General features: G+C 34.8%; 1 protein-coding gene across 6 annotated transcripts in view; it reads left to right on the forward strand.

Annotated features, from left to right (window-relative positions):
- LOC124165454 overlaps positions 1 to 16133 on the forward strand; it is a 115678-nt gene that overhangs the window by 58179 nt on the left and 41366 nt on the right. For 5 of the 6 annotated variants that reach the window (XM_046542883.1, XM_046542882.1, XM_046542885.1 and 2 more), the window contains 5 exons: positions 128 to 189; positions 2033 to 2118; positions 2354 to 2509; positions 11954 to 12178; positions 14303 to 14458. In XM_046542883.1, the coding sequence (XP_046398839.1) occupies positions 128 to 189; positions 2033 to 2118; positions 2354 to 2509; positions 11954 to 12178; positions 14303 to 14458 (685 nt within the window). The remainder of the gene's footprint in view (positions 1 to 127; positions 190 to 2032; positions 2119 to 2353; positions 2510 to 11953; positions 12179 to 14302; positions 14459 to 16133) is intronic. The other variant, XM_046542886.1, reaches the window with a different exon arrangement.

Here is a 16133-nt window from a genome sequence, read left to right on the forward strand (position 1 = left end):
GATTTTCAAGTGTTTTCAAGGCTTTCTTAGGATTAATTGCCAATTTTACATTATCTTATTATGATTGTAGACTTTGCATAGCCTCTAATTGCATTTATAATGGAATTCTTTTCTTTTTCTTTGAAAGGTTGGAGCAGTCAGATGATGAAGTGTGCCCATCCTCCAAAGAGAGTGACAACAGTATGGAAGGTAATCTTAATGGACCAAAATACATAAATATTTCCTCCCACTCTGTCTGGTGGTCTCCCAGGGGGCGTTGAATATTAACTTAGCATTCTTCAATACCGGCAAAGCATTTATGAGGTTTTCTAAGCACACAATAATTCCTCAAGGGATAGCCTCTGGTCAAGACATTGAAAGTCACTCAAAATTTTGAGTATTGACTCATTACTAATTTTTTTTTATTCTCAAACCACCGGATGCAGCTCTTATTGGCCATTTTACACGGGGGTGTTCAACAAATGTAACAAGTAAATGTACACAAACATCCATACCCTGAACCGGGGAAACCTACCCCCTATGAAAAAATTGTATAAAACTGTTTCAAATTTTTATACATTCTTATACATTGCCATGGCAATGTATAAAAATTTGAAACAGTTTTATACAATTTTTTCATAGGGGACACAGGCAGGACTCGAACCCGCGACCTCTTGTTTGGCAGGCGAGAACGTTACCCCGCTGCCACCGAGGCCAGCATTATCAAGGCTAATATATATAGGGAAGGTGAATTATAAAAATTATCCTTGATCATGGGTAAAAAATTTTAAATGCGAAACATTGGCTGCCTTTCAATTTTATTCACAATCCCAGGGGTGAGAAAATTTTATGGAGGTATTCGCTGGGAAAATTAAGTAATACGTTCTGAAACCTGTCAGCACACCATTAAGACAGGATATTAGCTAAATTATTTGCCCCTTAGATATTCGAAAAAGATTTTCCATGGGAATTAGGAAACTTGGATAGAGCAGCGGTCTGTGCAATGGCCCAGAAAGCTATTAATCATGTATTAAATGATTTTTTTATTTGTGTTTTGTTTTATTCCAGGTCTTGAGTAATTTTTTCCCTTAAATAAATGTGGCCAATGACTATTCCTATTGATACAGTAATCCACCTAGTGAGTTTTTATGTTCTTTGTTTCCTACATTCCAGAAAAGTTTGGCTGGGTTCTGTTCATGTCTGCCTCCTCCTATCACCTCCTGTCTCCCATTCCATTTTCTAAAACTCACAAAAATATTCAGGAAATTCTCAAAAGCTCTCTAGTGCCCATTCTTTCTCATTAAACCATCAGTGCTGCTGTTACATAATTTTTTAAAGTAGAGTAGCTTTTAATGTAAGTTTGTCTTTATTTGGCTATGTCTGCTTTTTTTATAAATCAGCACTCAAGTGGTGATAATTATAGTAAATTTGAACTTTTACAGAATATTTTTTGTAATTCCCTCAAGTTCATACTTCTATGTGTAAAATGTTTTTTTTAGCTAGGATTAATAATCTGAAAAGACATATGCATATCAATGGCTACCCCTATGAAAAAATTGTATAAAATTTTGAAACAGGTTTATACAATTTTTTTCATTGGGGTAAGTTCTCACAACACGAATCTCAAAAATAGCAACTTTTCAGGAGAGCAAAAAAAACGATTATTTTTTTCCAATTGGCGTTGGGGCCACCAAAGAATTGACGTCGCGAGATAGCCCATAAGATTTTATTCATCATTTGAGATATGTGTTGTTAGAACTTAGCCATCGACATGCTAATCTTAAGAATAGCTACTAATGGTGGTAATAATGTCACATTGATGGTGCCATGAGTCAAAAGACTTATGTAATTTCATGCGGACCTCCCTACACAACCAATTCTTATTGGTAGTCTGATATCATGGATAAACGTAGTTATTTGCCATTACATATGTACTTCTCCATTTAAAGAAGAATATTAACTCATTTAAGTTTGCTTTTACATTTACTCAACCATGCATATTTCTTCAGTATAATGACTGATCATCAAAATTTTTCAACTTTTTTATCTGTAGGATATAAGGTAGCTGCAAGTGAAGATGAAGGTAGTGAATCATCTTCTGAAGGATTAGATTCTCCTGCAAGGACACGAGCACTAATGGTAAGAAAAATTACTGTTTTCAAACTTAATTTTCCCCTGTCGTCATTGTTGAACTTTTATTGCATGGTAGTCTTTTTCTCTACTAACTAATTCCTATTTCATATATTCTGCTGTTTTACCCAAGTGTTGTTTTGTTCAGCTTTGTTTTATCAGAGCTTTGCAAGAAACAAATACACTGGCTTTACAAGTGTAAAGCTACGGTAGGCATATTTTTTTTATTTTATTTCCATTGTAGGCAAGAAGTAAAGAAGAGTTGGCCGATGGAAGTAAAAGGGAGAAAGATAGAATTTATAGTTCTCGTTCTGGGAAAGGTGTTCGGGGGCATCAGCGGGCTCCAATAGCAATGAGGGAGCAGTTAAGAGCTTCAGCTGAGGAACGTGGTCGTTTGGAGGTATCGTCACCCATTATAAAACACTTCTTGCCATACTGATATTATTATGATGTGGTGTATTTGTGTGAATACAGGTTTTTGTGTATATTTTAATTATGTACAACGCCTGGATATAATCTATAATAGTTTTGAAAAGTTTCATGAATTGCTACAAAAAATATAATCGGGAATGGGACTGAAATTATGAGCCTTTGGTTCTCTGGACTCCAATGCGAAACAGAAAATAAAATTTCCTCAAGAATAAGGGACCTTGGTAGCATATTTGTTTGCTATAGTAATTATGTAGACAACCTTATGGTTGTCACTTTGTGTAAGTATAGCACTGAAAAAATAGGCTATATTTTCACAATAATTTTATTAACTACAGTGGAACCTCGTTAAAGCGAGTACGGGCTATAGCGACACCCCCGCTATTACGAGAGATAGCCGATGCACCGTCGATTGACCCTATAATAAGCGTGTTAAAAAATTTGTTTTTACGAGACCCTTTCGGTGTTGGCTCTCGCCATAGCGAGGGTTTCACCGCCGGAAGACTTTCATGAAGACTCCTTAACCTCTGTAATTGCTAGCGATCTGTTAGAAATGAAGTTAATGGAGTGCTCAGTCTCAAATTTATGTGGTAAACTGTCGTTCGATAAATATAATGATTGACGAAACAATGCTTTGCATGATTTTTATTCAGTGCGGCGCTTATAAATTGTTTGATTAGTTAGTCGTTATTTGAGTAAGGAAATTTAGTGATGCAAAAAAACATCGCCTTTCGTCTGGATTTATGCTTACGTTTATCGGATAGATGTTTATCTGTCGCCGCACCACTCCTGTTCCTGTATATTTGTTCGCAACAGGTATATTGGCTATTATTTGCTCCACCTCCGGTAAAGCGACAATTCGCTTTAGCGAGTGTTTATTAGTGCACCGTGGGGTGTCGTTATATCGAGGTTGCACTGTAATTGATTTCAGCTCCTCAGAAGTGCGGAAAACAGTTTGGTCAAGAACATCTGTGGAAAACAACAAATTCTGTTATTTCAGTGCCTTAATAGAGTGGGTGTACAACATTATACAGTACAATTATAGGAAACCTGGTTGGCTAGTACTAAGACAAATGTCAACCATGTCAATCTTAATAGAAATGAGGCAGAGAGTACAGCCTACGACAAGCGTGAAAATAAGGGAGAACTTTCTGACAGGAGACATCCAATAAGTGTACAATTACAAAATCAGTTTAGCACACCATCACATGTAATAAAATGGAGGATGATTGTGTTCTTTGTAGGAGGGTCAGTGTGAAGAGACAGTTTGTCTTTTCTCCATTGGTAAGAGGGAGGAAATGAGAAAAATTAATAGCTTCAAGTTTCTCTTCATTCAAGTTTACTATATTCAATGTTGAAATATTATTTTTTAATGTAAATGTGACCTTTTTTTTAACGTTGCAGTATTTTGAGAAACAATCTTTATTACTGAAATGAATTGTCAAATACAGAAAAAATATCAGTCTGATGATGCTACAAAATAGTAAAATGTGTATTATGATAAAAGATGTTGAAAAGGAGGATACATCAATTATTTAAACTTTCATGGGCTGTGGGTTCTTTATGCATATTACAGAAAAGCCTCTATACAGCGAACCTCAATACAGTGAAAATTTAAGAAATCTCCCTCTTTCAAAGTCATTGGCCTCGTCCCAGACCCGTCCATTAGATCATTTAAGCCAAAATCCTCCTGTAATGAACCTCCCTACTTACGAAAACTCCCTGCGACAAAGTCTACCCTTGAGCTCAAAACATAGGAAGAGCCCCTATAGAATGAATTACTGAGAAAAAATGTTGTGTTTAGCATTTACAGGTTATTCTTTCCGTAATAAAGAGGGCAAAGAACCGCTGCGGAGGGTACTGCATCTTAACCATTGCGCACGGAGCTTCAAAGGGTTCATATCCAAGACCTACTGAGCGTATTGTGGTAATTAGACACTAGAAAATTTTTGCAGCATTTCTTATATGGAGCAAAATAACGTTGTTGATATTATTATCACATCTAGGAAGTCATGCATCATCTCTCATTTAGGGACAGTAAATTGGTTTTTGCTTATGATAGTACATATCACCCTAATGACAGCAAAGGAATCATCCATCTTTTCCCTTCAGCTTAGTTTCTTTATAAAAATAGTGTGCCCAGTCTTTAATTTATGAGATGAAATTGCCTATCCTCACTGCTTACTTTCTGGTCTTTGGGTGCAATTAAGGGTAAGCCTTCTGTGAGGTTGAAAACTCAGAACATATAAGCATTTTTAAACCTAGATTGATCATTCTTTCCTTTTTTACCATGACCAGTGTGGAATAAAATTTCCATAAGGTTCTGAAGAAGTCAAAGTTTTATGTTTATTTTTAGTGGTTATCATATTTTTTAAGATTACTATCTTTGGCCTTTTCTCAAAAAGCATGGGCTATTCTTCTAATTTTATTGTGCATATATGTGTGGTAGAAAAAGAAATAATTGATAAGTTATGGGCACAGGTCATTCAACTTTAATTTATTTCCACAAAGTTCTGGATCATTTTGCTCATTTATATCTATGTTTTATTTAATTTATTTCTTTTATAAACTAAACATTTGGCCTAATGATGTGTAACATGTGATTACTGGATAAATTGAAGCTTTTTTTAATGATTAGATAACCTGGATTGGACATGATATTTTATCTAACCTACTTGCCTTTATTCACACAAATACATCAATTATTCATCTTAATTCTCTTTTAATATTCTCTCTGGACATTATACTTTATGGATGCTAATGTCTGCATATCATTTTCATTACTCGGCATTGCATATTTAATTTAATTAATTGACATGTGGTTTTTACTCTTGATTGCATCAACAATCTCTTTTGCTTTCTAAGTTTCCTGATAAATTTATGATTTAAGAGAGTATTTCACCTTATTCTTCTGCATTATATTTTGATTACTGGCTGTAAATTGGAATATGTTTTCTCCTTTAGTATTTGGAATCAATGGGAGAATCTTGAGGTAACTTGTTGCAATGCTGCTTAGTATTAAAGGAGAAGTTAATTTTGTGCATTTTAGTATTGCCACGGTGTGCAGCAAAGAGTATATGAGTTGCATTTGTTATTCATAGCTGGATGCAGCATACTTGGATGTGTTAATAATAATATAGGGTCATAATTTTCCCTCTATAGTTAGTAGTGAATTCATAATGTTTATCGTAACTTGCCAGTTAATTTGTTTTTCTTTTTTGAAGTGTCAGTGCTGCAGAATTGTAGCTGTTCATCTCTTAATATGGGTATTTTTAACATTTTTAGTGCCTTTATAGTGTTACTTGCAACTTCCTTATAGTTAACCAGTTAGCTCTGAAGAAATCAGTAAAAATTATGTGATGAAAATGAAAGATGCCATTATTTCAATCAAATATAATTTATAAACATGGAAGAGCGTTCATTCAGAAATCCATTATTCTTATTTTGTTAAAATATGAATTTAGATGCTGATTATTTCTATGTTTAGTCATTACGATTCCTTTTATTTCAGTGTACTTGGAAGTGTTATTTTTTTATGAAAAGCGCTAGTTTGAGTGTAATTCCTATGGAAAATTTTTCTTTGATGCTTTTGGGAAATAGAGTTCTTTTATGAATTAGCACATGTGATATTCTGCTAGTCAAGCCCTCTCTTATTGAAGTAGATAGTCTCAAGTAAATAAATATTTTAGGACAAATGAACATGATTTCTGTTACATTTTAGCTTTGGATTTAACCCAGTCCGGAATGGATTTTTCTTTCAAGAATTTAATTCAAGTAATTAATTCTTTTATTTACTACATTACTGTTAGGTTATTCATAAATAAAAGAAGTATGTATAGTCATTGGAGATTATTTAATGACACTATGATTATCATTTATGTGAAGCTGGAAATAAATGTCAAGGAGGTATACATGCAATCAACCTTCTGGTCGGAACTGAGCTAATATAATTGAGTTTTTATAATGAAAGTTTCCTAGTATTTTTATTTGAAGTTTAAATAGACTTTATATTTTTAATTGCGAATAAATTTAATTTTATACTTTAGTACAAGTGAAAATTTTTCATTCCAATTGGATAGTGCATTAATTTGGCATTAAATTGCAGAACTATGAATTACCATGAAGGGAGGTATATTCTGCCTAAAATGGAGAAAAAAGACAAAAAGTAAAGAAAGATGAGGTATTTCGGTCAAAGCAAGCTAGGCTTGACTAGCCAGAACTAGTTATCTCATTTATATCAGTTCATAATTTAATGCATGAAATTTTAAAAAATAATTAAGATAATGATGATGACTATGTAAATGATACATGAAATATGTCAATGAATAGTATTTTTTCCAAAAAGTAAAGTAAATTTTTTCAAAAAGGTATTAGCCTGAAAATCCTTATCCTGATCATGTACCTTTCCGTATTTTTTCTTTTCCTCAATCTGACCTTATTTTTTAAACTAATTTTCTCAGAAACATGTGTACCCCATGACTTTGATTCCTTTGTAACTATGTTCAATTATGAATTATAAAAAATTGTATTGATTTCAAATTGCAGATAAAGTGAAAACTCTTGGGTCTAGCAGCAATGGTGATGCATTTCCCCTTTTTTCAGTACTGTAGTCAGGAATTCCATTGTTAGAACTGCATTTCCTGTGGATATATTCTTTTTAAACTTTCCCCCCACTGCCCAATTAGTTGCAATTATCATAGATTTCCCCCCTGCATTTGCATCACTTGAATTTCAGGAGAGTCATGAGCATGGCCTAGAAGAAGAAGATTTCAAGCATGTTCCCTCCTTATATACCCTTTAGTGTTATTAGCAAAAGCCATGCCCCTCTAATATTCATGTAAAGACAATGATGAGAAATGTGTTGATGGTGTGACTCACATCAGTGGTGATACTTACCTTCAGCTAATCAGTCATACCAATATTTCTTTGTGATGGTTCGATTAGTTGCATTTGTACTTAATTTTTTCTTACTACACTGTATTCATAGTAATAATAATAATAATAATAAATAATAAAAATACAAAATAGTTTCAAAATACTCAACCTCCATCCAAATACATACATCAAACTGCAAAAGGCTGTAATAATTTCAACCTGTCATATCACGAGAAAATTTCTCCACCCAATTCAACAGTAAAGAGTTGTCATGGTGAGAACCCGTGCTCTTAACACTAAAGCTACTCAGTGAAAACTGAAGAAAATTAAAGAACAAAATAATAATAATAATAATATTTTTATTTGTCCAAAGATCTGTATGTTGTACACAAAATACAAATACAAATATAGGACACATCAATTTATATCAATAAAAATTAAATTGGAATATATAGATAAAATGTTACAAATACAGAAAATCATTAACCGAATAAAATAGATTTTTTTTCAGAAACTTCAGAAGTTTCTTCTTAAAGACCAAGGTCTTACTCTCATTTTTAGCCTCTGGAGGCAACCCATTAAAAATCTTCAGGCCCATAGGTTTAGGACCTAGGGCTGTATTTTGAGTCCTGATAAAGTTTTGATGCAGGTCCTTACAAGTTCTAGTGTTGTGGCCGTGGTATAGGTCATTTGATGTGTACTGAAGAATGTTCTTTTTTACATGCATACTAATGACATAGATATATATGCATGAAAGTGGCAGGATACACAGTTTTTTTTAAAGTGGAAGACAAGGTGCATCATAGGGGGCATTGCACATCAGCCTTATAATGCGCTTCTGAATTTTGAAGATTTCAGTTGCATGGGGAGAGGAACCCCAAAACAGGATACTGAAAATAATGTGAGAATAAAATTCACTGTAGTAAATAGACAATGAGACATCATTATTTACGGTGTTCCTGATGCTTCTTATAAGAAAGCATGTTGAACTAAGCTTGTTGCGCAATTTACTGATGTGCTCGACCCATGTTATATTTTTGTTCAGGTTAACTCCTAGGAACTGTGAACTAGAAATTTGTGGGAGTTAGAACTAGAAAGTAGACTCATCGTTGAACTGGAGGATGAAAATGTTATTAAAAAACGTGAATATATACTTCATAGATATTGGTTGTTGGAGAAACTACTGTTTCCATGCAAAATATAGCATTTGATGACAACTGCCTTCCCAAAATTGCATTTAATGCACCATATCACCAGATATATCATACCTAGTGAGGGTATTGGAATATTTGGAGGTGCAATGTAAGAAATCACAACTACATATTATGCAGAAGAATAATTTTGAATTACAGCATCATACACCCTGCATACGTTGTGGTGGCATACATGATATAATTAATGCCAATAGCTGTTTTAGTTGATCAGTGAGATTGAGAACACAAGTTGCTTTTGATGATTGGTTTCCGGGTTAATTCCACGTCCACTCATTTTTGGTGGACGACAATTTCGGGCGCGTTCCAGCTCCCGTCTTCATGGTTTTTTGGACCCGAAGACGGGAGCTGAAATGTACCTGAAACTGTCGTCCACCAAAAATGAGTGGACGTGGAATTAACCCGGAAACCAATCATCAAGTTAATCAACGCAGAATCCTGTGTAACAAGTTGCTTTTGTTTGAAATAATATTCCTATTGTCTAATTGTTTGCATACTTAATGCAACTTTTGCTGTAAGTTGTTGATGTTTGAAATGACAAACAATTTTGCTCTTTGTGATGAAATTATTTTGCTATTTTCACCATAAATTTTTTGTGCAAAAATATCTCATGGAAATCATTGACTCACTGCATTCAGTAGAGCAAAGGAAATTTCATAAGGTGGTTAAGTTTCATATTTTTTAATAAAATATTATCTCTCAAATTTTGCAAGATGTCACTAGAAGGCTTTGGTATGGTATCAAACAATTCTGTGTCTGAGAAAGTACTTGATAAATAAATGTAATCTAATCCAATTTTTGTTGGAAATGCTGGAATTGGTACAATCATTGATTTGGTTGAGCCAGAATCTATTGGTGAAGCCTTCTCTGAATTTCTATCTGGTCAGGCTTTCAGTTACTCATGAAAGAAAATATGATACCCCTAATAATATCATTGGGGAACATACTGTGAGAAAACATCCATTTTGAGCATAAATAGGTATGTACAAGGGTGTATTGAAAAGTAAGGTCTCCTATTTTTTTAAGAATAGAAAATCTATTTATTCTCAACTTTGCATACATCATTGGAATGGCTGATTATTTAGCTATTTTTCAACATAATTGTGTTAATGATCAATTACTTTTCGCATCCTTGTAACCAGCTTTTTAATACTGGCTTCATACCACTCTCCCGCTGCGTTGCTTAGCCAACTGACAACTGCATCTTGCACTTACTTGTCTGACTTGAATTTCTGTCCCTCAACGGCCTTTTTGAAGGCAAGGAAAACGCGGTAGTCGCTCTAGGCAACTTTTAGGCTGTAAGGTCGATTATGTCACAGCCGAATCCATCGAGTAGGACTATCGTTTGATGACACATGTGGACGCGCTTTTTCTTGTGTTCATCGGTGAGCTGCTCAGGAACCCATCTGACACGGACACTTTTTTGTAACTTAGGACCTCCAACACAATATGCTGCCCGGATAAGTAGTCACGCTAGTCATTAAGATCTTACTTTATCTCATGAATGGTTATTCTCTGATTATTGTGCACCATCTCGTCCATTCAAACCACAGTGATTCCAGCAAATTCGGCCTCCCTGACTGCTGCTCATTGTAGACATTTTCCCATCCATCAGAAAACTCCCGGCACCATTTCCACATGTATTTGATGCCATTACATTTTTCACCATACACTTCCACTAACTGGTGACAAATTTCTATTGGAGAAACCTTTTTTGCATTCAAAAATCGAATCACGGAGCGTAATTTGCAGGCGAGCAAAGAGTACTCTCCATCCTAAATGACTGCTATGCAGGGACTCATCAGTCCAAGGACACGTGAGTGGTCCTACGCTTTGGCAAAGGAACCAAGGAATGCAGTGCAGTTGTCAAATTTTGCCTAGCGACTCGCGTATAGAAATGGAGTCATTGGAGACCTTACTTTTCAATTCACCCTCGTGTATGTCCATAGGTCATAATTTACTTATATTTAATTTAGCCTGAACATGTTTTTCACATTCTCATCACGTTATCAATGATAAATTCAGAAGCATAAATAATTTCTCTCACTAATAATGTTAAATTCTTTTTTAATTCAATTGTGTCCAATCTACGTTTGCGGTTGCACCACTGTGTGATGCATATAGGATCTGAGCTGGACAATTACTGTAATCTCCTTAAGCCCCTTAGCAATCTCAATAGTGAGGGAATGTGTCCCACTGCAAGATATCTGGGTTGCAATAAAAATTTTGGGAAACTGTTGCTGGTTGTTGAGCAATGGTCTAACGTTTTAATAACATTTTTCCTACAGTCAGTGTACAAAATGTATGAAAATGTTCCCGTACTATGAGGGTTAACGTCGGCAATACTATAAACTTAGTGTGTTCTCAATTAGAGAAAAATCTTCTACTTGGGGATAAGGTTGGTGTGACCATCTGTGTGTTAGTTTCCCATCCTATTGGCCCTAGTTCAAATTCCCATTATTCTCAGGCTGCTCCACCCTTGCTTGAATGCTGTGTGGATGGTACTTCCAGCACAGTGTTTCATCTGTCAGATAGGACATTAAGCTATGGTCGCCTTTTGTTAAGAGAATGTTAATACTGATTCCAGGTTTCTCTCCATCCTTTCTTCCTTGCTTCTATCCTAAGCTATTGGTCGCCCGCTCCAGATACCAACATCAATCTCCCATATTTCTCAAGGGCACTAATAATATTACCTATGCAACCCTCATAACTCATGTGCACTGAGAAGTTTCATAACAAGAAGGATGTACTACAATACATATTTGCTTTCAAAATTGCAATGTGCTAACTATTGTACATCTTATGAATAAACTTTACTCCTTCAAACATCCATCATTGATGAAATCAAGCTAATATATTTAAAGGAGTAGTAGTTAATCTTTGAAATTGAATATGCCAATCTTGCATTCAATGAGTTAGAAATTACATGATGGTGTCTGTGTCTATCTCATCCTAGTAGAAGTACTCATAAAATACTCTTCATGCCTCTGTAATAATAATAATAAGAATATTTTTTACTTTCCTTTTCTCTGTCATATCAGGTCAATTTTGTTGAAAGAATTTAGAGAGTAGGTAGAAATTTTTTGTCATATGAAGTTGCACACCACATTTTTCTATGCATATTTATATTTAGACTAAAATTAAATATTAGAAATTGTGTTATGCTTAATTTTTCATTGGAACTTCATTATTTAGCTATACATGTTGGAATTCCAGCTGATATATCAGCATCAAGTCACTTTTTATGCATTTTCAGCTAGCTGATTAATCAACCTATTAGTTTTAAGGGGATTAAGAGTGATATTTTCACTTTTTTGGAATGATGTTAGGGTGAGGCATGCCGCTTGGAAGAGCAGCTTCAAACGCTCACGTGGGAAGCAGAGGAGGCAAGAGAAGGAGAGCGTGCAGCTGCTGCTCTTGTGGCTGCCCTTGCGGCACGAGTGACCCGTCTCGAGGCTGACACAGCTCGGCTCGCAGAGGCTGGCTCTCGCGCAAAGTTGCGCATAGCGAATAGGGAACAGGAAGTGATGCATCTGAGGGAAGTTTGTATGAAGGTGAGTGTGGTTTTCTGCAACTTTGTTGGGTATTAACTGAGGAGAACATCTCAGATTTATCTTGATGGATGTTTTAGCCAGCTATTTTCAGCCTTCAAACTCCTAGTGCACCTGTACAGACACGAGGAAAAAACTTCTTGGTGCTTGGCATCCCATTACAGGCATACAAATACTATGGGGCCAGATTAAACATTAGTGGGCATGTAAATCTGATGGCTAAAGCTTAATCATTCAATGGTTTCTGGTTTAACTTGTGGAATATTGCCAAGATGATGGGAGTAATAATGGCTTTGTAATTTCCCAAGCAAGATTTATTCACCCAACCAGTTTCAACACTTACTGTGCCATCATCAAGGGTACAACTACAAAATTCTTTGTCGTGAGTATCACAATTTCGCGAGGGGGAGGGGTTAAATGAAAGAATAGATGGAGTGCAATTGAATGGTCATCTAAGGTGTGGGGTAAGGTGATTTAGCATGTGATGGTGTTGAGGAAAAATATATGCCTTTGGGTGTCAAGATTAACAAGAGGAAGGGGTATTGATGGTGGGTCATGGTGGAAAATGGGATTGGAAAGATATCGTTTCAAATCGAAAGAAAGCCATTAAAAACATAAGCATTGGGATACTTTTGGCTCTTCGCAAATTAAAACAATTAAAATTTTGTATGGAATTTTGTATGCAGAGATAATGAGCTGCTTATGTTGTATGGAATCCTTTAAAAATATTTGTATTCAGAAATTAATAGTCCCTCCAAAATCTAAAAATATGTTTGCAACCTTTTACTTCTCAAAACAGAGGTGAATGGGAAACATTTTTAATTAGTAGAATACATAGATATTTTTAAATTTTGTCTAGAAGATGAAATGATGTGCCATCTATCATGCAGTGTCATAAAAAAGTTATAGTAAGATAATTGCTATTTCATTTTTACCCTGAAAACCGGTTATAAAAAATTAGTATTAAACTTTCTCAATTAGGTGTGATGTACAGCACTCAAAAAAGTGTAGTGTTTACACAAGCAGGTTCCTGCTCACATCATAAAATAGAAAGGGGTCACTCAATCTCCCACTAAGGTTGATAGTGTGCAAGTTCATCCCAGTGAACTTTTTATAGAAGTATCATCAGTAGTAAAGTTCGTCTGTTACATAGTAAAGTTCTGAAAGGATACTTTTTATGGGAAATCTTTAAATGTCATAGTGATTTCATCCCTCCCCTTTCTGCAGGGTTGCAGTCTCTTCCGTCAGCAAAGAGTCTTGACCCACTAGCATATGATGGCTGATAATTAATTTTAGTCATAGTCGTTCTTTAAATATATTGATTCTTTGGGAATTAAAGAGCATAAATCTTTAAATCGATTACATATTTGTGTTTTATTAATTATTTTAAATGTTTGAACAAATTTATTGTTGCATTGTTTGCAATTTTAGGATAATCCACGTAACGTAATCAGAAAATTATTTAGAAAAAAATTACATGATATGGATGTAGAAGACAACTTTTTGTTGTTATAGAAATCAATCATTCGCATCAAACAAAAAAATGTATGTTTCAATTGGTTAAAATATGCTGATTCAATGAAAAATTTATCTTATCTATGTTGTTCATAAATTAAAATTAGATCCTGGGAAATTCTTTAAAAACTCGTTTGAAAATAATACTGAGATTCTCCGAATCCCTTGTGAGTTCCAGCTAAATTTGTAAAAATAATTGGCCCCAGGTATTTAATTTGACGGTATGGGCATATTCCAAAATGTCAAATTATTCTAAGCTCAGATGAGCCTGGCTAATATTTTTAAGTAAAATGCTATCCAATTGCCTATGATGAGGCATTTGATAAAAAAAAGTCTTATTCAAACTTTCTCAGTTGGGTTTTCTTGCCAATTCATTGGAAAGGAAAGTTACCATAATCGTGCATGAGTAAATGGTTAAAATTATGCACAAGTACATATTTTATTAGATGGAGTTATTAAGTATGCCAAGTTCTCTATTGGGATCATTTTTAGCTGTTGGGATCTTTCTTTCTTTCTTCTATTTAACATACTGACAAAATAAACGATAAGGTTTTACATTGGGATTCCCTCTTCACTTCTTTCATAATCACTTTCCTCTGTTCTGAATTTCAGTATGAGGAGCAGAAACAAAACTTGGCTGAAATTATAAGGTTGAAAAGCATTGAAAGAGAAAATCTGGAGAGGAAACTTGCTGATAAGGACAAAGAAGAAAAATCCATGAAGGTTGAGAGTAAATCAACAGCATCCGAAGAACTGGAAGCTCGTTTGGTAAACTACTTTAAATGTATCAAAGCTGCTTGCACCAGAATAATTTGCTGGGATAGAATATGTACATCATATTTTACTTTTGAATGATCATATTTAAATGTAGTATGGCTGCATACTGAGCATGAACTCCAATTATTCATATTTATGGGTCAAGATGATGAAAAAGTATTGCTATTATCCTTCGGCTCGTGTAATATATATTGTGTTGTCTCCAGTATTTATACTGAGGTAAAGGTTGCAGTTTTCAACTCCCTCATTATATCTCTAGTGAAATGTATATTATTCTCTGTCCTCAGCAAAAATGCAAATCTTAATTAATGTAATACTACAGTAGAGTCCACTTATAGCTAAGTCTCACTTTTAACAAAGTGGAAGCCATTATTGGTCAGAAAAGGCCTTTTTGCCCAGTAAAAAAACCCACTTTTAAGGTGATGAAGGCATTGTGAAAGAAGTCCTGCTTATAACAAAGTTGGTCTTGTGGCAAGATATATTTTATATTATCGATCTCCTCTAAGCTGTCATATAACATTATGTCAATGCCTTGTGTCAATTTGCTACATTCAAGTTCTCAGATTGGTATGTCAACCACAGATAATTATTTTGACATCTGAAATATAATGACCTGAACCTTTGCATTTTGAATGAGGAGTATCTTCTCTCAGAAATAATGGGGTGAGAGAAAGATTTCATGCATCGCTAATTCCTGTAAGCAGAGATTAGCATCAATAGGTTACTAATTAACTATTTGAAAAGGCCTTTGGGATGAGTAGTAGATGTTCTCATGATTTCTCATGTTACTTCAGCAATGTTTTATGTCTGATGACAACAGTTTTGCTGGAAATCCAGCCCTCATATTCAGGTTAAAATTGGAGATTCATGCAAAATGGGCCTGTATATATGTGCCAAAGTGGTGGAACTGAAAAACAACCACTACTACCACCACTTCGGCTTTCACATACAGGCTCATTTGTCATGAAACTCCATTTCTGACCTGAAGGTGCCACTGAAAACTGTCGCCATCAGATCTGAAACCAAGTGGGGACCTGGAATTCATTGGAGCAACAAATTGATTATTTTATTTAATTATATGTATATAAGGCTGAGTCATTATGCATTTGCAAGATTTCAATATCCCCTTTTCAAATTTGGACACGGCTTAAACAGTATTTCAACAGAACCCTTGACGAAGCAGAAAGGCAAACTCATCTCTCCAATGGGTGGCCTAATCTTGACAATATCTCTGATGCACATTCTGAAGTACATATATTGAAAATTTTGAGTGAAAACAGGCGAATTTCATGAATGTACAAATATGAGATGAGATAATAACCCTTTCCCTGTTTACTACCGTGACTGATCAAAAGATAGTTGAATTAGTATGCTCATTTTAGCATCTCTGGTGAGGAATACCTTAGTAGTTGGCAGAGGCAGCAGGTTCTTGATGGAGAAAGGTAGCAGTTTTCATGATTGATTTGAATGGTTGATCTTTTTGTTAAGGCTTTCTGACATTTTTTTTCCTTTTCTGTGAAAACTTAAATAATAATTGTCATGATATTACTGCAGTAAGCTTTGCTTGAAGTTCAATTCAAATTTCACTAGTGCAGGCCCACATATGATGAAGTAAACTTGTAGCCCCCTCATCTTCATTATGAATGAGCTCCACTGTATTTGTATC

The sequence above is a fragment of the Ischnura elegans genome, chromosome 9 (genome assembly GCF_921293095.1).
Source record: "Ischnura elegans chromosome 9, ioIscEleg1.1, whole genome shotgun sequence".
NCBI lineage: Eukaryota > Metazoa > Arthropoda > Insecta > Odonata > Coenagrionidae > Ischnura > Ischnura elegans.